Source organism: Carcharhinus amblyrhynchos, chromosome 15 (genome assembly GCF_965287045.1).
Source record: "Carcharhinus amblyrhynchos chromosome 15, sCarAmb.v2.hapA, whole genome shotgun sequence".
Lineage (NCBI taxonomy): Eukaryota > Metazoa > Chordata > Chondrichthyes > Carcharhiniformes > Carcharhinidae > Carcharhinus > Carcharhinus amblyrhynchos.
Window position 1 is genome coordinate 63,155,773 of NC_137338.1, and position 26,502 is coordinate 63,182,274.

Below are 26,502 nucleotides of genomic sequence, written 5' to 3' on the forward strand. Positions count from 1 at the left end.
TATGCTAACTTTGTATGAGCATACCCAAGAAAAGAAGTTCAGTGTGACAAGTTCCACACCATTTAAATAAATATTGTTTTGCTATTCTTATCAAACCTTACACTTCACAACATTATACTCCATCTGCCACCATCTTGTCTTTTCACTTAACCTTTCTATTTCTCTTTGCAGTCTGTGTTCTCCTCACAGCTCACATTTCCAACTAGCTTTGCACCTTCAGCAAACTTACTCTTGGGTCTCTTCATCTACGTGATTAACGTGATGATTAGTTGCGGGTGGGTCATTGATCATGTGGCCTCGAAACAACCGAAGAGAAATTTCAAATGGGTCTAAATGTACAGGTTCTTAAATCAGGAGGAAAACTTTGAAGTTCCAGCGGCAAACATGAAGCACAGGAAAAAATAGCAAAAACCCACTGCGATCTAACTTTAATGTGGGCGAAGATAACACACGATAGAAAACAGATGGGGATTGTTTAAAATTCCCCAACTGCTTAAAGCTTCAAACCGTGTTTGAAAACTCTCCGGAAACCGATTTTTAAAGAACTGTTAACAACATAGCAACTTGATTACTGATAAAATCAGCTCCTGTCCTCAATCTGATTACATCCAGTAACTCCTATTCAAGAATCTAGAAATACAGCTATGGCGGAGTAGCTGGGACGCTGTTCTATCTTTCCCCGCTATGATCACCAGGGAACAGCTCACGTGAGGGGTAAGTCCTGTCTCACAAATTTGACTGAATTCTTTGAAGAGGTAACTAAGTGTGTGGACGAAGATAGAGCAGTTGATGTTGTATACGTGGATTTAGTAAGGCATTTGATAAGGTTCCCCATGGTAGGCTCATGAAGAAGATAAGGATGTGTGGGATAGAAAGAAATTTGGCCAATTGGATAAGTAACTGGCTGTCTTATAGAAGACAGAGGGTGGCAGTGGATGGAAAATTTTCAGACTGGAGGCCAGTTACCAGCGGTGTACCAGAGGGGTCAGTCCTGGGTACCTCTGCTATTTGTGATTTTTATCAATGACTTGGAAGAGGGGACTGAAGGGTGGATTAGTAAATTTGCTGATGACACCAAGATTGGTGGACTAGTGGATGAGGTGGAGGGTCTTGCAGGCTGCAAACAGACATTGATAGAAAGCAGAGCTGGGCCGAAAAATGGCAGGTAAGTGTGAGATGATTCATTTTGGTAGGACAAACTTGAATGCAGATTACAGGGTCAACGGCAAGGGTTCTAAGAAATGTGGAGGAACAGAGAAATCTTGGGGTTCATATCAATAGATTACTGAAGGTTGCCACTCAAGTGGATAGAGCCGTGAAGAAGGCTTATAGTGTGTTAGCGTTTATTAACAGGGAGTTTGAGTTTAAGAGCCGTGGGGTTATGCTGCAATTATACCAGACGTTGGTGAGACCACATTTGGAATACTGTGTTCAGTTCTGGGCACCTCACTATAAGGAGGATGTGGAAGCACTGGAGAGAGAGTGCAGAGGAGATTTACCAGGATGCTGCCTGGTTTGGAGGGTAGGTTTTGTGAGGAAAGGTTGAGGGAGCTGGGGCTTTTCTCTTTGGAGCGGAGGAGGATGAGAGGTGACTTAGAGGTTTATAAGATGAGAGGGATTGATAGAGTGGATGTGCAGAGACTATTTCCTCATTTGATAAGGTTCATGGTGGGAGATATAGGGGGTATGTCAAGGTAGATTCTTCACTCAGAGTGGTTGGGGTGTGGAATAGACTGCCTGCTGTGATAGTGGAATCGGACACTTTAGGAATTTTCAAGCAGTTACTGGATAGGCACATGGAGCACACGAGAATGATAGGGAGTGGGGTAGCTTGATCTTGGGATTGGACATAACTCGGCACAACATTGAGGGCTGAAGGGCCTGTACTGTGCTGTAATGTTCTATGTTCTAATGCAGATTGCAAATAGTTGGCTTTTGCGACATTCCGTTGGTCACTGCCCTCCAACTTGAGAATGTCCCCTTTATCCCTACTCTGTTCCCTGTCTGGTAACCAGCCTTCTGTGCCAATATATTATTCCCAATTACACAAGCTCTGATATTGTACGTGTATCTTTTATTTGGCAACTTAACACGTGCTTTTCAGAAATCCAAGAACTCTGTCAACTGGCTCCCCTTTATCTCTCCTGCCAGTTATATTTTCAAAATAAATTTATCAAACACTATTTCCCTTTTGAAAACCATGTTGACTTTGTCTGATCTTATTATGATCATAGAACCATAGAAAATTACAGCTCAGAAACAGGCCTTTTGGCCCTTCTTGTCTGTGCCGAACCAATTTTTGCCTAGTCCCACTGACCTGCACTTGGACCATATCCCTCCACACCCCTCTCATCCATGAACCCGTCCAAGTTTTTCTTAAATGTTAAAAGTGACCCCGCATTCACCACTTTATCTGGCAGCTCATTCCACACTCCCACCACTCTCTGCGTGAAGAAGCCCCCCCAATATTCCTTTAAATTTTTCTCCTTTCACCCTTAACTCATGCCCTCTGGTTTTTTTCTCCCCTAGCCTCAGCGAAAAAAGCTTGCTTGCATTCACTCCACCTATACCCATCAAAATCTTATACACCTCTATCGAATCTCCCCTCATTCTTCTACGCTCCAGGGAATAATGTGCTAACCTATTAAATCTCTGTCTGTAACTCAGCTTCTCAAGTCCCAGCAACATCCTTGTGAACTTTCTCTGCACTCTTTCAATCTTATTTACATCCTTCCTGTAACTAGGTGACCAAAACCGTACACAATACTCTAAATTTGGCCTCACCAATGCCTTAGAAAACCTTACCATAACACTCCAACTTTTATACTCGATACTGCGATTTATAAAGGCTAATGTACCAAAAGCACTCTTTATGACCCTATCCACCTGTGACGTCACTTTTAGTGAATTCTGTGCCTGTATTCCCAGATCCCTCTGTTCAACTACACTCTTCAGAGTCCTACCATTTAGCCTGTACGTTCTACATCAAGCATCATTCATCCAGGTAAGTGGCAGGTATTCCATCACACGGATAATTTGTAGAACAGCTTTGGGGAGTCAGATAGTGAGATACTTGCTGTAGGATTTCCAGCCTCTGACCTGCTGTTGCAGCAAAGTATTTAGATTACTGGCTTAGTTAAATTTCTGGTTAATAATAACCACTCCAGGATATTGATGGTAGGAGATTCAGCAATTATAATGTTGAACAAAGGGAGCTGGCTAGATTCTACAAGACCGTAGCAGAAACAGAATGGCAGAAGTGGGGCATTCAACCCATACAGTCTGCTCTACCATTCAATGAGATCATGACTGATCTGTTGTTGGAAATGGTCATTACCTGAAACTTGTGTGGTGTGAATGTTACTTGCCATTAATCATTCTCTTGGTCTTTCTACATGGGTGCACAAACTGCTTCATTATCTGAGGATTATTTTAAAATGGTACTTAACACTGAGCAATCTCCAGTGAACATCTCCATTTCTGACCTTATGAAACAGCTGAAGATGGTTGGATCTGGTACAGTGCCCTGAGAAATGCCCTGGGACTGAGATAATTGGCTACCACAACAACCATTGTGCTAGATAAGACTCCACAGCTTTCACCTGATTTCCAATTACTTCAATTTTGTTAGGGTTCCTTAATGCCATATTTAGTCAAATACTGATTGGTGTCAAGGGCAGTCAATCACATATAACCTATGGGCTCTTATGTCCCAAGTATGAGCAATGTCTGTAATTAAGTCTGGGTTTGTGTAGTCTCTGTGATGCTGGGAGCCCCATGAGACTGAGATGGATCATCCAGGGGCTCTTTTGGCTGCAGCACTGTCTCTTGCACTCATGTACTCGACTCACCCACCATTGAGCATATGTGGAGAATTATTGTGGATTATCTTTCACCGATCTACTGTCGATTTCAAATTCTAACAACTCTGGAATAGTTCCTGCAGATTGGAAGGTGGCCAATATAACCCCACTTTATAAGAAAGGGACGCAGGGAGAAAGAACTTCAGATATATTAGTCTGACATTGATATTCAGGAAAATATTAAAATATATAACAAAATATGTGTAAACAGGAAATTTATGAAATAATCGTAGGACTGTGCGGAGTCCACATGGATTTATAAAAGAAAAATTATGTTTAACAAACTTGTTGGGAGTTTTCTGAGGATGTAACTAGCAGAATAGGTAAGGGGTAACCAGATAATGTGTTGCCTTTAGATTTTTAGAAAACTTTTGATAAGGTCTCACATAAGAGATTAGCAAACAAAATTAAAGTACATGGAACTGGCAAGGATTGAGAACTGGTTAATGGACAGAAAGTATGAGTAGAAATGAATGGGGAATTTTCATATTGACAGGCTGTGACTAGTGGGGTGTTGCAAGAATCAGCACCTGGGCCCCAGCAATCCCCAATCTATACCAATCCAAACCAGCCATTTACTGTCCCATCAGTCTATTCTCAATCTTTAGCAAAGTGATGCAAGGGTTTGTCAACAACATTACCAATCTCACCAATAACTTGCTCACCAATATTCAGTCTCAGTGCCATCAGGACACTCAAATCCAAGCTTCATTATAGATTGTGTCCAAAAATAGACTAAAAAAGTGAATTCCGTGGGTCATAGAGGGTTACAGCCTAACTTGTCCATACCAGGTGATGCGAGATGACTTGAGTGATTGCCCTTGATATCAAGTGTGACGTTAGTGTACCTTTAAAAGTTTTTAACAAATATCTGCAGCTCACAGCCTTAGCTGATCTCATTGTGGCACCGGGTTTGTCTAGGGCTCGTCTTCTAGGAGTCCTTTTATTGTTCCTTAAGTGGCTTAAATAGGGGTTGTTTATTTTTACTTTGGGAATTAGTTTTATGAGCAGCATTGTCAGAAGGAAGAATACTTGCAGGTCAGGTGACAGAAGCTCTTTTCATTTTCAATTCTGAGCTGCAGGTTTTAGTTTTTAGAAGGGACATCAAGCTGGAAAGAAGTGTCTTTCTCTCTCTCGCTCTCCCTAGTTTTGGGAAATTCTGCTAGTTAGATGAAAGCAAGATTTCTTGCTTGAAGTCAGAATAGCTTCCCAGAACACGAGGGAGAGACTGTGGTCGAGCTACCAACAGCAGATTTTCTACTGCAAGATTTCTTGCTTTCTTGCAGTAGAAAATCTGCTGTAGGTAGCTCGACCACAGTCTCTCCCTCGTGTTCTGGGAAGCTATTCTGACTTCAAACTGTTGAGTGTATTAATAGGATTGTGGCATTCATCCAAAAGGCTCAGTTCCAGTATCACGTGAGCATTAGTATTTGCTGTGTTAAATCTGTGGAAGGGTTTTGTCTAAAAGGACGTTTTTGCTTAATTGGAACATCTGAGATATTTTTGTTAAAAGGTTATATTATGATTTTGTTTTTATTTTTAATTGATAAAAATTGCTAACTTTTTTTTAACTTGTTAACTATATTCTTAATTAAACTTTGTTTGGTACACATATGCTTATCTTTGCCAAATTCAAGGCGCAAAACCTATAATCCAGGTGGGCTCCATAAAACACTCCAGAGTTTCTGACCTGAACCATAACACAAAGCAACATTCATCAAGTAACTTACCAAAATTAAGACCTGAATTTCAGCTGGCTTTTCAACTAGACTAGGAATCACTAGCACCTGTGATTTGGAATTCTCTGTCTCAGAGGGCTGTGGCGGCTCATTGAGCATGTTCAAGACAGAGATAGATACATTCCTACATATTAAAGGGATATAGGAATAGTTCTGGAAAATGGTGTTGAAGTAGAAGGTCAGCCATGATCTCATTTAATGGCAAAGTGGACTTAAAGGGTTGATTGACCTACGAAGAAAATTACAGCACTGGAACAGGTCGTTTGGCCCTCCAAGCCTGAATCAACCATGCTGTCCGACTGAACTAAAACCCCTACCCCTTCCAGGGACCATATCCCTCTATTCCTATCAAGAGGCCCCTTAAAAGTCACTGTCATGTCTGCTTCCATGACTTCCCCCGGAGGTGAGTTCCAGGCACCCACCACCTTCTTTGTAAAAAAAACTTGCCTTGTACATCTTCGAACTTTGCCCCTCACCCCTTAAACCTATGCCCCCTAGTAATTGACTTTTCCACCCTAAGAAAAAGCTTCTGACTATCCATTCTGTCCATGCCCCTCATAATTTTGTAGACTTCTATCAGGTCGTTCGTCAACTTCTATCAGGTCGTTCGTCAACTTCCATCATTCCAGTGAGGACAAACCAAGTTTCTCCAACCTCTCCTCATAGCTATTGCCCTCCACACCAGGCAACATCCTCGTAAATCTTTTCTGTACCGACTCCAAAGCCTCCACATCGTTTTGTTAGTGTGGCAACCAGAATTGAACACTATATTCCAAGTGTGGCCTAACTAAGGTTCTATAAAGCTGCAACATGACTTGCCAATTTTTAAACTCAATATCCCTGCCGATGAAGGCAAGCATGCCGTATGCCTTCTTGTCTACCTTCTCCTCCTGCGTTGCCACTTTCAATGTACCCAGATCCCCCTGCCTATCAATACTCTTAAGGGTTCTGCCATTTGCCATATATTTCGTCCCTATTAGACCTTCCAAAATGCATTATGTCACATTTGCCAGATTAAACTCCATCTGCCATCTCTCTGCCCAAGACTCCAACTGATCTGTATCCTCTGATGGTCCTCATTGCTATCCACAAAGCCACCAACCTGTGTGTTGGCCGCAAACGTACCAATCAAACCAGTTACATTTTCCTCTAAATTATTTATATATAATTATAAACAGCAAAAGGTCCCAGCACTAATCCCTGAGGAACACCACTTGTCACCGACATCAATTCAGTAATGCACCCTTCCACTGCTACCTTCTATGACCGAGTAAAAAGTCTCACAACACCAGGTTACAGTCCAACCAGTTTATTTGATAGTAACCCATAAGGTTTCGGAAACGCTGTTCCTTCGTCAGGTGTGTGGAAAGCGTGTGGAAAACTTTCCACACACCTGACGAAAGAACAGCGTTTCCGAAAGCTTGTGGGTTTACTATCAAATAAACTGGTTGAACTTTAACCTGGTGTTGTGAGTCTTACTGTGTTTACCCCAGTCCAACGCCAGCATCTCCACATCGTGACTTCTATGACCGAGCCAGTTCTGTATCCATCTTACCAGTTCACCTCTGATCCCGTGCAACTTCACCTTCTGCACCAGTCTGCCATGAGGGACCTTGTCAAAGGTTTTACTGAAGTCCATGTAGACAACATCCACTGCCCTAACCTCAATCATCTTTGTCACTTCCTCGAAAAACTCAATCAAGTTTGAGACATGACCTCCCCTTCACAAAACCACGTTGCCTCTCGTTAATACGTCCACTTATTTCCAAGTGGGAGTAAATCCTGTCTCGAGGATCCTCTCCAATAATTTCTCTACCACTGATGTAAGGCTCACCGGCCTGTAATTATCTGGATTACTCTAGTGCTGCTCTGATTTCATATGTTCTTATATTCTCACATTAGTTGCTTCACTGTCCATCAATATTCATGACTAGATGTGGGATTGCAGAACTTTGATCAGATCCATTGGCAGAGGTATTGCTTAGTTCTGTCTATAGCATGCTGCATCTGTTATTAAGCAGATATACCAGGTTGGACCTCATTTTTAGACATGGTGGGATTTGGGATCAAGTTTCTCCAGCTTTAGTCCATGGCTGGAATTTTATAGTCCTGCCCACCATGGGAATCGGAGCAGGCAAGGAACTGACCATGGAAAGTTCCATTGACCTCGGATGGGATTTTATGGTTTCAGGAGAGTGAGGCTGCAAAATCCCACCCCATGTCTCTGGTTTACTATCCAATAAAAACATCACAGCTATGCTACTATTCTAACCATCTATAAAATTAGATTTCACATTTTACCTGCCAGTGACAAGTATAACTATAATTACAGGCATATCAGAAGATCTTCACAAAAGCTAACTACAGCTTCACTTTGTATATTATAGTATTGTATATTATAGACAAACTGTTGAGTTTGTCTTGTCCTCCAAAGGGTCTAATCAGAACTCTAGTGTTATAGATAAACGGTGCCAATGAGTGTCAGCAGCTCATGGGGCATTACACCAATTCCAATCCTGTGTTTACTCAAAATGCTCGCCTGATAGGGATAACTGTGATCAGGAGCAGAACCTCTGGCTAATTTTTCCATTCCTGATTTAGGGATGCTAGAGGTAAGAGTACTATCCGTATCACTCCTCCATTTAAGCTTTCAGATTTCAATGGTTCAGCAACTCACCATATAGAGAAAATCTAGGACGGCACGGTTGCACAGTGGTTCACAGCGCCAGGAACCCAGGTTCAATTCCAGCCTCGGATCACTGTCTGTGTGGAGTTTGCACATTCTCCCTGTGTCTGCGTGGGTTTCCTCCGGGTGCTCCGGTTTCCTCCCACAGTCCAAAGATGTTCGGGTTAGGTGGATTGGCCATGCTAATTTGCCCCCCTTAGTGTCAGGGGGACTAGCTAGGGTAAATGCATGGGGTTATGGGGATAGAGCCTGGGTGGGATTGTGGTCAGTACAGACTTGATGGACTGAATGGCCTCCTTCTGTACTGTAGTGATTCTATACCTTCATAGTCTAAACACTAGAATGGATGATCTGACTTCACAACTAAAATTAGATGCAAATACCAACTGGTTTGGAGTCATAGTCCTTATTAGAGCTGTAAGCTACTATCAATCTTGATAGATAGATCGACCTGCTGATCGACATTAAGCAAAAAGGTGTTACAATTATGATATCTATTAGATTATATTTTGGACTGTGTCATTAAATTCAAAGTAAAATGAAGAAGGGCTCACATGACTTATGAAGTCCACTGTGAAAACTGTAGGGTGGCTGGTTTGACTGTTAGAAGTTAAAGAAAGACTTAGATGTTTAGGTAGAAAGGAGCAGCGGGACCACAGTGGGAAGCCAGAGCAACCCTCACGAGCCTGCTACTGCACTTTACAAATCCCAGAGAGGTCCTGTGGATAGGAGAAAGGAAGGCAGTAGGAGTATGAGTGCTTGTATATCCTAGGTCCATACAGCAGGGCCTGGTCTCCAGTTGCCTTGTCACTGGACCAAGGCCTTGCTCCATCAAGATTATAAGGTAGTTGGAGTACAAAAGCCATCCCGCATTAAAAGAACTCGCACACAGGTATTCTCCACCTTAAAATGAAATTCAGGATCCGAAAGAGCAGACAACTTCAACAACGGCAGACCAGAACAGTGTACGGTTCAAAGACGTGGATTATGTACAGTAGGCACCTCAAAATTCTGGAGAAGTACCATCAGTGATGCCTCTGCAAGAGCTTGCAAATCCATTGGCAGGATAGATGCATTAAAGTCAGTGTTCTTGCTCAGGCCAACATACCCAGCATCAAAGCACTGATCATGCTTGATCTGCTCCATTGGGCAGGCCACAACATCCACATGCTTGACATGACACTCCTGAAACAAGTGCTCTACTCAGAACTTCAACATGGCAAGTCCCAGGGGGGCAGAGGAAACACTTCAAAGAAAACCTCAAAGCCTCCCTGAAAACAAACATCCCTATCAACACCTGGGAATCCCTGCACCGAGATCATCCGAAATAGGAAAAAGCATTTGGGAAGGAACTGAATACTTCAAGTTTCATAGCTAAGAGCAAACTGAAGTGAAACATTGATACATGGCAACCATGGCCACCTGCTACTCAAATCACTGTTTGTGATTCCTGTGACAGAGAAAGTAGGTCATGCACTGCAATTCTCAGTCACCTGAGAACTTAATTTTAGTGTGATAGCAAGTCAACCTTGACTCCAAGGGGTTGCCTAAGACGAACAGACATTTAGTTAAGTACTTTTAGTCATCTGTTACAGTAAAAATCTTAAAAAGTGAAAGCCTGTGGTGTTATCCTTTTCAGCTATTAACTGTAAGTTTGAATTTCTTTCTAAACGTTATTGGATCGTAAAAAGGTAGATTTCTCACTTTCATACTTTGAAAGAAAATACTAAGTAACAAAGTAGAGCAGAAAGAAGTCAATATAGGCTCCAATCTCCAGAATGCATTTGATTTTCCTTATTTTATCCTCCAACATAATTTTCTACAGACGTCACTCCAGTTTTTCTTAACATTAGTTACTGTGGGTCATCCTGACTTGAAACATTGGTTCTATTCTCCCTCCATAGATGCTGAGTTTTTCTGTTTTTGTGACAAAGTAATTTAGCCCTGAAGCTAAACTGTAACACATTTCAATAATTTTCATTATATGTAGCTTGCATACATCAAAGGACGTTTTTAACCATAGGATGAAAGCTACGAAAAGATAAGTTCTATTATCAATCTCTTTCAGAGCTAGTGTGCTAAAACATGGCAAAATAAATACAGTATATGCATCAGTAAATGTGTATATACAAGAGAAAGTCAGAAAATAATGTGAATTTCAGCTTCAACATTTACCCTGTTTGGAAAGTTTATTCAAAGTTAAACTCACAATGTGCAAAACCAACTGATTCTCAAATATTTACTCTTTAAGTTCTTAAACATTGAATTGGCCAAAACAACTGAACATAGAAACAAAAAGTAATTTTAAAAATATATTCTAGCTTATATTCTAAGCCATTAGTTTTCTGGTTCATCAATTGCTAAGTTATTTTTTTTGTTCTCTCAGCCTAGCAGAATTAAATAGCATACAAAACAGATTTCGACACATAATGGAACTGATGGAGGTGTATACCAACTTCAACCATTCTTCTCTCCGATGCAGTCTCTTGCCAAATATCTATAAATCATTATATATTCAGGTAAAATACTGAAGTGCATCAATAATGGTGCCACCAGTCAGATAAGAACATAAGTTTGAAATGAACACACAGGGAACTTTGCTTGGCTCATGTTATTCATAAGAACATAAGAAATAGGAGCAGGAGTAGGCCATCCAGCCCTTCGAGCCTGCCCCGCCATTCAATAAGATCATGGCTGATCTGTCGCTGCTCAGTTCCACTTTCCCGCCCTCTCCCCATAACCCTTAATCCCCTCTCCTATCAAAAACCCATCAACCCGCGTCTTAAAAATATTTAGCGAGGCAGCCTCCACCACCTCAACGGGCAGAGAATTCCAGAGATTCACCACCCTTTGAGTGAAGAAGTTCCTCCTCAACTCCGTTCTAAACCGCCCCCCTTTTATCTTGAGGCTGTGCCCCCTAGTCCTACTGTCCTTTCTGAGCGGGAAGAGTCTTTCCACCTCTATCTTATCCATCCCATTCATCATCTTATACGTCTCAATGAGATCTCCCCTCATTCTTCTAAACTCTAACGAGTACAAGCCCAGTTTATTCAGCCTCTCCTCATAGCTCAACCCCCTGAACTCCGGTATCAGCCTAGTAAACCTCCTCTGCACTCCCTCCAAGGCCAAAATATCCTTGCGCAGGTGCGGCGCCCAAAACTGCACACAGTACTCCAGCTGCGGCCTCACCAATGCCCTATACAGCTGCAGCAAGACCTCCCTACTTTTATATTCAATCCCCCTCGCTATGAAGGCCAGCATCCCATTCGCCTTCCTGACCACCTGCTGCACCTGCAAGCTGGGTTTTTGCGACTCATGCACAAGGACCCCGAGGTCCCTCTGCACCGTCGCCTGCTGCAGTTTTTCGCCTCGTAAGTAATAGTCCTTCCTACCATAGTGGACCACCTCACACTTGCCAACATTAAATTCCATTTGCCATTTCCTGGCCCATTCGCCCAGCCTATCTAGATCCTTCTGTAGACTCTCCACACCCTCCGCACAATTTGCCGTTCCCCCAATCTTGGTGTCATCAGCAAATTTCGACACTCTACACTCGGTTCCCTCCTCCAGATCATCTATATAAATGGTAAAAAGTTGAGGCCCCAGCACCGACCCCTGGGGCACTCCACTAGTCACCATCCGCCAATCCGAATAGCACCCGTTGACCCCCACTCTCTGCCTCCTATTTGAGGACCAATCCTCTATCCACGCTAACACCCTACCCCCAACTCCATGTCCCTCGACCTTCTGCAATAACCTCTTGTGAGGTACTTTGTCAAACGCCTTCTGAAAATCTAGAAAGACCACATCCACCGGCTCTCCTCTATCCACCGCCCTAGACACATCCTCGTAGAACTCTAGTAAATTTGTCAGACACGACTTCCCTTTAACGAAACCGTGCTGCGTCTGCTCTATCAAGCAATTGCCTTCAAGATGCCTCGCAATTTCCTCCTTAATGACAGATTCTAACATTTTACCTACCACAGACGTTAAACTAACCGGCCTATAATTCCCCACCTTTTGCCTGGCACCCTTCTTAAACAACGGCGTAACATTAGCCGTTTTCCAATCATCCGGCACTTCCCCGGAATCTAGCGACGTCTGGAAAATAACCACCAAGGCATCCACTATCACCTCTGCCATTTCTTTCAGAACCCTCGGATGCATTCCATCCGGTCCTGGGGACTTGTCCACAATCAGCCCCTCCAGTCTGTCGAGCACCACCTCTCTAGTAACAGTAATGTCATTAAGACCCTCCAGTCCTACCACCTTTCCATCGCTAACATCCGGCAAATTATTCACGTCCTCCTCCGTGAAGACAGAAACAAAAAAGTTATTCAATACCTTAGCCATATCCCTAGGTCCCCTTTCTCATCCTCTAAAGGATTGTTCATTCTATTGTTCATTCCGCTTAAAATTTATATACGATCCCACAAGGGAAAATAAGCCTTGTTACTATATTTAGCAAAAACACTATACAGAAAAAAATAGTCTCGGAATATTTAATATTTATCAAAGTAAATGTACATTGTGTCTTTCCAATGACACTGGTCTCTTTAAAATAACCACATCATTATTCAATGCTTAAGAGGATCAAACAATGGTCATCTTCAATTAGTGATACAATACCTTCTGAAGGATGAGACTCTGTTCGAGGAAGTTTTGGAGAGAGGGGCGCAGTGTAAGGTGGAGATTCCTGTGGAAATCGTTTCAATCCCCTGTTTAGTGCGGTTGGATCTAACGTCTCTTCTTTGGCTAAGAGAAAGGGTTCCATTCGTCACAAGTACATTATAGCAGTAACATTTTTTTTTACAGAAACTAAATTCTCAGCCATTCATCTGATTAACCAAAAATGTAGAATAAAGGAAAGACCAATTTGATAAATCATCGAAGTTTTGCTTCATATTCATGAACTATTTTACATCAGCCACAGTTTCTTTTTGAAAGTTTAAATTGAACTGGTAACCATTCTACAAAAATATCTAGGGGACATACAAACAGTTAAGAAGTAAATTTTTGATACAGAGAAAAAAAAGAGTGCATAACTAGAGGCAGCCAGTCTCTATGGTTCATTGCACATGGATGGGAGCTTGAGAGATGAAATTCATGAGTATTTAGAATGAGATTGGAAGACTTGTTGAGCTTGAGCTAGGAGGAGAATCTCAAAAACCCTCACTGTGGAAAACTGTTCCGGGGTTAAAAGTTCCTAGGCTGAGAAAGGAAAAGTACAGAAGTAAACACTGGGGAATCAAGAATCATTGTGGATTGGTCCCGGGAGAAGTGAATGTCCACTTAAAGGTGTAGGGCCCTGTTTTACCATTTTGATTCTAATTGCTGGATGGACTTGAAACTGGGTGTGTTTGAGATCTGACTTTTAGACCCATTCTCAGGTACCTCCATACACACACTGCATGAAAAATATCAACGATCCCGAACTGAGATGCAGAAGCCTATGGGTGGGGATTAACGTGCCCAAAATCCTGCAGCTCTGATCAGCACTTCCAACTACAAAAGCACAGAAAAAGGATAGAATGCGACTCCCCTGCCACATTGCTCCCAGGCCAGATAATTTTCTCATCCCCATTCTTCTACTTTTTACCCATAACCCCTGATCCCCTTATTAATCAAGAACCTATCTCTGACTTAAAGACACTCAATGACCCGGCAAAGATTTTCACAGATTCACCACTCTCTGACTGAAGAAATTCCTCCTCATCTCTGTTTTGAAGGATCGTCCCTTAAGCCTGAGGTTGTGCCCTCTGTTCTAGTCTTCCCCCCATTATTGGAAACATCCTCTCCACATCCATTCTGTCCTGGCCTCGCAATATCCTGTAAGTTTCAATAAGATCCCCTATATCCTTCTCAACTCTTAACAAGTACAGATCTCAATCTCATATGACAAGCTCTTCATTCCAGGAATCATTCTTGTGAATCTCCTCTGGACCTTTTCCAAGGCCAGCACATCCTTCCTTAGATATGGAGCCCAAAACTGCTCACAATGCTCCAAATGAGGTCTGATCAGAGCCTTATACAGCCTCAGAAGTACATTTCATATTCTAGCCCTCGCAGCATGAATGCTAACATTGCATTTGCCTTCCTAACTGCCAACTGAACCTGCACGTTAACCTTGAAAATCTTGAACAAGGACTTGAACTTCAAGTCCCCTTCCCTTTGTCAAGAACTTCCCTTTGCGATTCTGATTCCCTAAGCATTTTCCCATTTCGAAAACAGTCTATGCTTCCATTCTTCCTTCCAAAGTGCATAACCTCAAACTTTCCAACGTTACATTCCATCTGCCACATTTTTGCCCACTGTCCTAACCTATCCAAGTCTTTCTGCAGCCTCCCCGCTTCCTCAATACTACCTGTCCCTCTACATATCTTTGTATCATCTGCAAACTTAGCAACAGTGCCTTCAGTTCCTTCTTCCAAATTGTTAGTGTATATTGTAAAAAGTTGTGGTCCCAGCACAGGCCCCTGGGGCATACCACTAGTCACCGGCTAGTCCTGAAAAAGACCCCTTTATCTCCATTCTCCGCCTTTTGCCAGTCAGCCAATCCTCTATTCATGCCAGGATTTTACCCTTAACACCATGGACTCTTAACTTATTGAACAGTCTCCTATGCAGCACCTTGTCAAAGGCCTTCTGGAAATTTAAATAAATCACGTCCACTGGCTCTCCTTTATCTAACTTCCTTGTTACCTCAAAGAACTTTAACAGACTTGACCTCCCCTGATGAAGCCGTGCTGACTCCTATTTTATCATGCACTTCCAAGTACTCTGCAATCTCATCTTTAATAAAGAACTCTAAAATCTTGCCAATAACTGAAGTCAGGCTAACCGGCCTATAATTTCTATCTGCTGCCTTGCTCTCCCTTCTTAAACAGTGGTGTTACATTAGCTACTTTCCAGTCCCCTGAGACCCTCACTGCCTCCAGTGATTCCTGAAAGATCACCACCAAAGCCTCCACAATTTCCTCAGCTCTTTCTTTTAGAGTGTAGTCCATCCACTCCAGGTGATTTATCCACCTTCAGACCTTTCAGTTTCCCCAGAACCTTCTTGAGTGATGGCCACTACACTCACCTTTGCCCCCGGTTCTCCTGGAGCTCTGGCATCCCACTGGTGTCTTCCACCACGAAGACTGATGCAAAGTAACTATTCAGTTCCTCTGTCATTTCTGTTTCCTATTATTACTCCTCCAGTCTCGTTTTCCAGAGGTCCTGCCTCTCTCTCACTTTTTATGTATGGGGGGAAAAAAACTCTTCCCAATTTCTTTTATATCATTAGCTAGCTTACACTCAATTTTCATCTTCTCCTCCCTTATTACATTTTAGTTGCCCTCTGCTCGCTTTTAAAGGCTTCCCATTCCTTGCCACTTTGTATGCTTTTTCTTTTGCTTTTATGCTGTCCTTAATTTACCTTGTCAGCCATGGATGCCTCATCTTCCCCTTAGTATGTTTCCTCCTCCTTGGGATGAATTTCTGTTATGCCTCCTGAATAACCTTCAAAAACTCCTGCCATTGCTGTTCCACTGTTTTCCCTGCTAGGCTTCCTTTCCAATCAACTCCGACCAGCTCCTCCCTCAGGTCTTTGTAGTTATCTTTATTAAATTGTAATACTGTTACATCCGATTCCAGCTTCTCCCTCTCATACTGCAGGGTAAATTCTATCATACTGTGGTCAGTGCTCCCTAAGGATTCCTTCACCTTAAGTTCCCTAATCAAGTCTACCTCATTACACATCACCAATTCCAGAATTGCCTGTTCCCTAGTAGGCTTTGTCACAAGCTGCTTCAAAAATCCATTTCAAAACATTCCACAAATTCCTTTTCTTGGGATCCACTACCTACCTGATTTTCCCAGTTTCCCTGCATATTGAAGTCCCCTTGATTATTGTAATATTGCCTTTTTTTATATGCCTTTTCTAGCTCCTGATTTATTTTCTGTCCCACATCCTGATTACTGCTAAGGGGCATGTACATAACTCCCATCAGGGTCTTTTTACTTTTGCGATTCCTCAACACCACCCACAGAGATTCTATGCCTTCTGATCCTATATCGCTTCTTGCTATTGATTTAACTTCATTCCTTACTAACAGTGCAACCCCGCCCCCTCTGCCTGTCCTTTCAAAAGGAGAGACATCCTTGGATATTTAGATCCTAAGCCTGATCCGCTTGCAAGCATGTCTGTGAGGTGCCCTCAACATCATACTGGCCAATTTCAATATGCGCAACAAGCTCATTTACTTTGTTCTGTATACTGTGCAGATTTAGGTACAACACCTTTATTCCTGCCTTTCTCATACTTGTCACCTTTTTTTGCTCTGCTTGAGGTTAGATTCCTGCCACCTTCTATACTTTCTGTTCTATTATGTGGTCTTGAAACTTTACTAACCTCTCCTGAGCCCTCGCCTCCTTTAACTAGTTGATCAGAGTTCACCCTGCTGAATTCTGACCTCCAACCATAACTCTGATGTATCTTTTTCAGTCACTATATCTTGCAGATTTGTATAAAGTTTAACATTAACTTCCCAGCGATCCTATACTGGAGGGCCCCAATCACCTGCCTTTTGGAACTCTCAACATAAACACTATGGACCAGATTCTCTAACCTTGCTTGTAGCCAGTATTCTCCCATCCCGTTGCAGTGAATGGAGATTGGATTGCATGCCACTTGCAGTAGTGGCTGGGTGTAAACAACTGGAGAATTCCAGCCTGTGTTTTTAAAAAGATTTCAGCATTCTGGCATAATTCAAATAACTACAAGTTGTCCCATTCAGTATTTTTTCGCCAAAGCTTCTGAGATCTACTGACTAACAAATAATCATCCTCAGTGAAAGCATATGCGCACATTGCTATGTTGTTCTTTTGTGCCTTGTTATAAAATCTTGAAAAGTTACCTATTCTAACTATGATGAAAGTTTTGAACTAAGCTACAAAACACTCAAAAACAATTCAGCTCCATACACGAGGTGTCCCTAAAGTTGTTTTTTTTTCATTCTAATGAACAACAAAAACAATGAACTTAATTTAAGCAGCTCACAAAATTCAAAGATTAAATTGAGGCACTGCTGTTTCAATTATACAAGTCAATTCATGCCGGCTAAACAGATGCAGAGAAGGCAAAGTTTACAGCAGCACACAATGTGTGTGTGGCTAGACTGGAAAAAGAAAGCAACTTTCAACAACAATTTACACTGCAGCTATATTATCTTATTACTGCCCTACAGCCTCCATGATTTCAAAGTGATTTTATTCTAGTGTTAAATTTTAATGTATATACAATGGATGGTATATTAACATATTATTAGTAGCATTTTTGAAGCTGTAGATTATTACTTTTGGACATGAGCTTTTTGTTCAAAATGTTTGGGAGCTTGAACCCAAAGTGATGTTGCTCAGAACCACTGTCATCTCAGTAAAGTAGTGGTCATGTGTGGTCAATGTCCAGCAGCCATTCAGGAGCCTTTTCATATCCCAATCTGTGCATTACTTCATCCAGAAAATCAACACCACCACCTCAAACTGGCCAGCTTTCTTTTGAAATGTCATCATAAACAATGTTTTCTTCTCAGGTTGGAAAACACCTGCTTAGCTTTAACAATTTTCCACTGATAATTGCCAACATCTGACATTGCAAAACGTGGCACTATTGCAACTGGAAAGCAGAGAAGGGGCGATGAAGATGACTTGACATGGAGAAACCTAGTTTGAGACATTGAGATGACATTGAGCACACAATCTAAAAATTAAGATGAAGCAGGGCAAAATCAATAAAGCTTTCCTTTTATCCTACCATCTCACCAAAAATAAGGAAATATGACTGGTAAGGATGTAACCAGTTCTGAAATATCTGTAAATGTACTTCAATTGGCTGATACAGATTTCACTTCATCCTCAATATTTTCACTTCTGGCTTTCCAGAAAAAATGGCAACAAATTAATTAATGTCCTGGATGTACTACTGTGCAGATATGTATGAACAAAATCTGCAGTTTGAATATAAAATCATAATGGTTTTATTTTTAATTGAAAGCAAGTCTTCTTTACCTGTTTTAACTCTCTCATATTCTGTTGGACTGTGTGCATTACCTACATACGGGCTGAAAGGTTGGCTGCTAAAGAGGTTCTCACATTGCAGACTGTAACAGAGTTTCTCCAGAAATCTCAACACAAACGAGACACTATTTACAGATGGAAGCTTCACAGTGTGTTTCTCTCCATCAAATGTGGCTATGAAAGGAAAAAGAAAAATAGGAAGGAGTGGGTGTAATTAATTACATATAAATCAAGTACAGAACATTAAAAAATACTTTTGTTCACAAATCTGATTTTCAAAAGATATCCAGTTGCTTGCCAAGTTTTCAAAATTAAAGTTACAGAATTAGCATATTATGTGACATGACTGTTCTTGGGGCTACCAATCACAAATTTAGATAGGAAAAAGGGGAGAATCGCAGAAAATTATACTGAATAAAATACATACCAATTTAAACTCAAGATCTGAAGAGCCTATGATTCCATTTGGAACTTGAGGTGCAGAAAAAAAACTTTTCATCCCGAAGTATACACCCATAAAATGTAGCTCTTTAAGTTTATGTCTTGTATATGACAACTTATGTTTTTATAGTTCCTTAAACATAGCAACATCTGAACAACTTTTTTTCTGAAATGGTATTCAAAATGTTTCTATACTCTTGCTTTGCAATCAAAACTTCCGTTAAGTATAAGGAGCTTTACAGCAGATACAATTCAACTGCCCAGCCTTAGCAAGTGGTTGAAGATAGTAGCTTCAACTGGGTGGCTATAAATTGCAAAATAACAGTTTAGTTATACACTGGTAGCTTGTGGATAAATACATGTAGTCAAAGCCACAGTAGAGCTCTATATTGAGGCATATGTACCTTCAGTTGTTCCTTAATGATTGGTCAACAAGTCATTACTATTTCAAACAATGAACACAGCAGCCTCCAATGTGCCTAGCAATAATCACATGGTAGGGTTGAGCATAAAGAGTAAATAATCAGAGCTCGATGATAATAATGGAAAATTTTACTCTATATACTAAATGGAAAATTCATGTGGGCACAGGTAGCCTAGATGAGGAGGTCTTAGAATATTTCCAGGATAGTTTCTGAGAACAACATGTGCTGGAGCCAGAGAGCAGGTTTGCTAAACCTGGTATTGTACAACGAGATGCAAGTAAGATTCTATAAGTTTCAAGATCCTTGTAGAAAAGAATGGACGTAGTCCCAGAGTGAAAGTACTAAATTGAGGGGAAGGATAACTATGACTAGGTATGCAGATTCACAGTTCCCTGAAGGTGGCAACTCAGGTAGACAAGGTGATCAAGAAGGCATATGGCACGCTGGCCTTTATCAGTTGCGCATTGAGTATAGGAACTGGGAAGTCGTGTTGCAACTGAATAAGACTTTGGTTAGGTCGCATTTGGAGTACTACATATAATTCTGGTCGCCACACTACTGTAAGGATGTTGATGCACTGGAGAGGGTGAAGAGACTTACCAGAATGTAGGCTGGTTTGGAGGATTATGAACCATGAAAGAAGTCTGAACAAATATGGATTGTTTCATTGGAACATCAGAGAATGAGGGGGGATCTGATACAGGTTTACAAGATTGTGACAGGCTTGGATAGATAGGTTTGTTTTTTTGTTTCCCAGGGTCGAAGGATCAATTGCTCAGAGGCATAGGTTGAGAGTAAGAGGAGGAACAAAGAACAAAAACAGCCTGGGAAGCAGGCCCTTCGGCCCAACGAGCCCGCGCCACCATTTTAACATTACCAGTCCCCCCCTCCACCCATGACCCTTATCTATTGTTTTATGGCATTCCACATTGTCCCTAAATTAGTTTCCCTCAATTTATTACCTCCAATCAGCCTAATAGCACATCTTTGGGGTGCTTCTCCGGAGCACCCGGAGAAAACCCACACAAGCACGGGGAGAATGCACAAACTCCCACAGACACTGGCCCAAATCCATGTATCTGCACAGCAAACAGTGATAGTCACTGAGCTGTCGTGTTGCCCAGGAAGATTTAAAAGAGATGTAAAGAGCAAGTTTTTCACAAAAGGCAGTGAATGCCTAGAACATGCTACTGGAGGAGATGGTGGAAGCAGTTTCTATAACAATGTTCAAGAGGCATCTGGATAGATATGTGAATAGGCAGGGAATAGAGGGATATGGACCACGTAGAGGCCAGAAAATATTAGATGAGAGAAGTATGTGTTGGCACAGACTTGGTGGACTGAAGGACTTGTTCCAGTGCTGTACTGCTCTTTGAGAAATTAATAATCTCAGTGAAGGCATCCATAGGTACCAGAATATATGATATGGTAGAATTTTATATTCAGTTTGAATAAGAAAGGAGGGGTCTGAGGCAATATTTTTAATCTCAAATAAGGACAAATTGGGTTAAGAGTTATGTCAATACAAAATGTTTAAGGGGACATTTCAGAATGTACACAATAAATACATTACAATGCATAAGAAAATGTCCAAGGGACAGACCCACCATCCATGACTAAATAGAATAAATAAAGATAGTATTAAACTTAAAGGAAAAACATATATTTATGCAAAGACAGATGACAGGTCAAAAGACTGGATAAAATACAAAGAACAACTGATGGATTAATAAGAAGGAAAAATTAAGAGTACAAGAGAATGCTAGTCAAAGATATAAAAACAGCTAGTAAACTTCTAATAAATATTTTGAGAGTTAAAGTGCACATTGGCCCTATAGCAAGTCAGCCTGGAGAACTGATAATGGAAAACAAGGAGATGGCAGATGAACTGAACAGGTATTTTGCATCAGTCTTCGCTATAGAGGATTGAAGTACATCTCAGAAGCTGCTGTAAATCAGGAAATGGAAAGGAGGGAGGAACGCAGTAAAAGTACTGTTGCTAAAGAAGCGATACCCTGTAAATTGTTGGCACTGAGGGCTGATAACAACCTGGGACCTGTTGGACTTCACCCCAGGGTTTTAAAGTAAGCGTCAAATGATGTAGCTAATACATTGATTGTAAAACTCCCCAGATTTCGGGAAGGTCCCATTAGATTGGAAGGTAGCAAACATAATTCCACTATTCAAAAAGGGCACAGGACAGAAAGTGGGAAACTATAGGCCAGTTAGCTTAACATGTGTTGTAAGGAAAATGTTATTAAGTTATTGTAGGTCATTTGGATAAGCTCAAGATAATCAGACAGAGTCTGATTTGGTTTTGTGAGGGAAAAATCATGTTTAACAAACTTACTGGAATTTTTTGAGGCGGTAACATGCTGTAGCTAAGGATGGATGTATTGTATTCAGATTTCTAGAAGGCATTCGATAAAGTGCCACATTTCTTTATTAATTCATGGGACATGGACGTCACTGGCTGGCTAGCATTTATTGCCCATCCCTAGTTGCCCTTGAACGGAGTATCTCACTCAGCTATTTCAGAGGGCAATTGAGAGTCAATCACGTTGCTGTGGTTCTGGAGTCACATGTAGGCCAGACCTGGTAAGGATGGCAGATTTCCTTCCCTAAAGGACATCAGTGAACCAGATGGGTTTTTTTGACAACGGTTTCATGGACATCAGTAGATTCTTAATTCCAGGTTTTTTTTTATTGAATTCAAATTCCACCACTTGCCATGACGGGACTCAAACCTGGGTCCCCAGAACTTTTGAGTTTCTGGATTAATAGCCTAGTGATAATACCACGGGGCCATTGCCTCCCCTAATAACATGAAATGTTATTGTGGTAAATAAAAGCTCATCATATAGGGGAAAACATATTGGCATGGATAGAAAATTGGCTGGATAGCAGGAAGCAAAGAGTAATCTTGCATGAGGATCAGTGATAGGATCTCAACTGTTTACAGTTTATATAAGTGATTTGGAGAAAAGGATGGTTTCCAAATTTGCTGATGACACAAAGGTAAATAGGAAATTCAGTTGTGAAGCGGATACAAGGAGGCTACAAGACAGATATGGATAGGTTAAGTGAGTAGGCAAAGGTCTGGCAAATTGAGTAAAACGTGGGAAAATGTGAAATTCCCCTTTTTGGTCGAAAGAATAAAAAGCATATTATCAAATGGTAAGAGATTGCAGAGCTCACAGGTGCAAAGGAACTTGGGTGTCCTACTGCATGTATCACAAAAGACTAGTAATGCAAATACAGCAAGTAATTGGGAAAACTAATTGAATGTCATCATTTATTGCAAAGAGAATTGAATACATAAGTAGGAAGGCTATGCTTTAGTTGAACAGGGCACTAGCGAGACCACATCTGAAGTATTATGCACAGTATGGGTCACGTTATTGAGGGAACAATGTAATGCATTTGATGCAGTTCAGATGTTTACCAAAATAATACCTGGAATGGGTGGGTTGTCTTATGAGAAAGGTTGGACATGCAAGGCTTGTATTTGCTGGAGTTTAGGAGTAAGAGGAGACTTGTTTGAAACATGAGATCCTGGAGTTTTGACAGGGTGGATGTTGAGAGGGTGTCCCCTCATGGGAGAATCTAGAACTAGGGATTACTGTTTAAAAAACAGTTAAGGCAAATTATTTAACTCAAGTGTTGTGGGTCTTTGGAATTCTCTTCATGAAAGAGAGGTGGAAACAGAACCTTTGAATATCTTAAAGGCTGAGGTGGATAGATTCTTGGTAAGCTAGGGAACGATAGGCTATCGGGGATGGACAGGGTGCAGATTTGAGGTCACTATCAGATTAACCATGATCTTATTAATTGGTGAAGCATAGAAACATAGGAAGTAGAAATTGGAGTAGGCCATTCAGCGCTTCAAGCCTGCTCTGCCATTCATTCTGATCATGGTTGATCAGTGAATTCAATATCCTGATCCTCCTTCCTTCCACATCCCTTTAGCCCCTAGAGCTATATCTAATTTCTTCTTGAAATCAGACAACATCTTGGCCTCAACTGCAACCGGTGGTAGTGAATTCCGCACATTCACCACCCTCTGGGTGAAGAACTTTCTCCTCCGTGTTAAAAAAGGTTTACCCCTTATCCTCAAACCATGATCTCTAGTTCTGGAATCCCCCACCAAAGAACAAAGAAAATTACACAACAGGAAGAGGCCCTTCGGCCCTCTAACCCTGCACCATGTTGCCCGATTTAACTAAAACCCCCTACCCTCCCGGGGACCATATCCCTCTGTTCCCATCTCATTCATGTACTTGTCAAGACGCCCCTTAAAAGTCACTACTGTATCTGCTTCCATTATCTTCCCTGGCAACAAGTTCCAGGCACCCACCATTCTCTGTGTTAAAAATCTGCCTCATACATCTCTTTTAAACCTTGCCCCTCGCACCTTAAACATATGCCCCCTAGTAATTGACTCTTCCACCCTGGAAAAAAAGCTTCTGACTATCCACTCTGTCCTTTCTTCTCATAATCTTGTAGACTTCTATCAAGTCTCCCCTCAATTTCCATTGCTCCAGTGAGAACAAACCAAGTTTCTCCAACCTCTCCTCATAGCCAATGCCCTCCATACCAGGCAACATCCTGGTAAATCTTTTCTGTACCCTCTCCAAAGCTTCCACATCCTTCTGGTAGTGTGGCGACCGGAATTGAACACTATATTCCAAGTGTGGCCTCACCAAGGTTCTATAAAGCTACAAAGTGCGGCACGGTAGCACAGTGTTAGTACTGCTGCTTCACAGCTCCAGGGACCTGGGTTCGATTCCTGGCTTAGGTCACTGTCTGTGTGGAGTTTACACATTCTCCTTGTGTCTGCGTGGGTTTCCTCCCACAATCCAAAGATATGCGGGTTAGGTTGATTGGCCATGCTAAAATTGCCCTTTAGTGTCCTGGGATGTGTAGGTTACAGGGATTAGCGGGTAAGCGTGTCGGGATATGGGGATACAGCCTGGGTGGGATTGTGGTCGGTGCAGACTCGATGGGCCGAAGGGGCTGTTTCTGCACTGTAGGGTTCTATGTTCTAAAATGACTTGCCAATTTTTAAACTTGATACCCGGCTGATGAAGGCAAGCATGCTGTAAGCCTTCTTGACTACCTTCACAACCTGCATTGCCACTTTCAGTGACCTTTCAGTACACCCAGATCCCTTTACCTATCAATACTCTTAAGGGTTCTGCCATTTACTGCATACTTCCTATTGGTATTAGGCCTTCCAAAATGCATTACCTCACATTTGTCCAGATTAAACTCCATCTCTATCTCTCTGCCCGAGTCTCCAACTGATCTATATCCTGCTGTATCCTGATAGTCTTTATCGCTATCCACAAATCCACCAGCCTTCGCGTCGTCCGCAAACTTACTAATTAATCAAGTTACATTTTCCTCCAAATCAAACAGCAAAGGTCCCAGCACTGATCTTTGAGAAACACCACTTGTCACAGCCCTCCATCCAGGAGCTCACCCTTCTACTGCTACCCTCTGTCTTCTTTGACCGAGCCAGTTTTGTATCCACCTTGCCAGCTCACCCGTGATCCTGTGCGAATTCACTTTCTGCCCTAGTCTGCCATGAGGGACCTTGTTAAAGGCCTTACTGAAGTCCACGTAGACAACATCCACTGCCCTACCTTCAACCATCGGGAACATTCTTTATGAATCTACCCATTCTAACCCTGTTAGAATTTTATAAGTTTCTATGAGATCCCCTCTCACTCTTTTAAACTCCAGTGAATATAATCCTAATCAATTTAGTCCCTCCTCATATAATAGACCTACCATCTTAGGAATGAGCCTACACTTCTCTATATCAATAGCATCCTTCCTCAGATAAGGGCACCAAAACTGCACACAATACTCTAGGTGTGTGAAATAATTTCAGCCAGGTTAATGAGGTTGACTTGCTAGAGTATGAACTACCTGATGAGTAAATCAGGGAGTCTCATGCTCCCTATTTAAACCAAATGCGCCAGTCTCCCAGCTTGCATTCAGCAGGGAGCAAACCGGAGAGCTATGTGTATAGATGTGTGGTGTAAATAAAGTAACTTGGTGATGGGACCTGTGTCTCTGGAGTTATTACAGTGAGGCCTCACCAATGCTGTATACAAGTTCAGCAAAACAACCCTATCCTTATATTCAATTCCTCTTGCTATGAAAGCTAACATACCATTTGTTTTCTTTACTGCGTGCTGTACCTGAGCGCTTACTTCACCGATGCAGGCTCATGAAGTTGAATGGCCTACTCCTACTACTTATTTGTATGTTCATATGTTCCAGTTATTTTAATCAACTTTTCTCTTTTTAAAAGTCTTTCCACATCCCTTTCTTCCTGGGGTTTTGTTTTCACTTTCAAAGAATTTAATTTTTATTAAAATTTGCCTAGCTTCCTTCTGTTTTAAGAACCTGCCACACTTCCTCTCACTTTTAACCAACTTCAAGGTTTAGGTAGGCTAAAATTGAAAACCTGTTAAACATACTGAACGTGAATTTAGTTTCCAGTACATTAGAAAGCAAATGGAGGAGGAACGATTTCAACGATAACAAGGTGTATCTTTGAGGATAAAATGAAAGATTTTAGGAAACTACATGTATAGTTAAAGACAAGAGAACATTCAGGTGGGTTGGGATGCAATATTTGTTCAGTGTAGAACCCATGAAAGATTTTCACTCAGCTCCATAACTTCTGTTGCAGAATCAGGAGGTCAAAAATAACAATCCAAAAAATAACTCAAGAATTTAATTGACATAGATAGGCGCAGATCTATAAACTTAAAGGCAACAAATAGTTTAAAAATCATTTCAAGCTTGTGGTCCATAAGGAACTCTATTTTTGCTTTATATGATTAAAACCTGTGATAATAACACGCCCCTCCTCATTTATTACGGCAAAACTGCCATCCATAGTAAGATAATTCATGCCGAGAGCACAGTTTTAAAAATTTAACTGATTTAGTGAACCTTTTAGTTGAATAAAATAAATGTCTCACTGCTGGCAAATTAACTTTGTGATGTTAGTGTACCCTTGAGTTTTTTTTAAACCATGGTCACAGCATTGAGTATGTCATTGTTGGAAGGAGAGAAAAAAAAACTTTGGGCAGGTTAAATAACCGAAGTTTTTCAGGTTTCAGTTTCGTTTTGGCTGCAGTGTTAGAGGCAGTCTTAGAAGCAAGATGGACAAGAAGTTTCTTTCTCTCTCTAGTTAGCTGAAAGAAAGGCTTGTGGCATTCTGCAGTAAATAATCTGTGCTTTGGTGTTTTAGGGAGCTGATCTGA

General features: G+C 41.4%; 1 protein-coding gene across 8 annotated transcripts in view; it reads right to left on the reverse strand.

The window, feature by feature from the left end:
• The window catches only part of LOC145353367 (sex comb on midleg-like protein 2), a 193,426-nt gene that overhangs the window by 14,660 nt on the left and 152,264 nt on the right, over window positions 1–26,502 (reverse strand). For 7 of the 8 annotated variants that reach the window (XM_080204062.1, XM_080204060.1, XM_080204057.1 and 4 more), the window contains 2 exons: window positions 18,339–18,521; window positions 12,918–13,043 (listed from right to left, as the gene is read on the reverse strand). In XM_080204062.1, the coding sequence (XP_080060188.1) occupies window positions 12,918–13,043; window positions 18,339–18,521 (309 nt within the window). The remainder of the gene's footprint in view (window positions 1–12,917; window positions 13,044–18,338; window positions 18,522–26,502) is intronic. The other variant, XM_080204058.1, reaches the window with a different exon arrangement.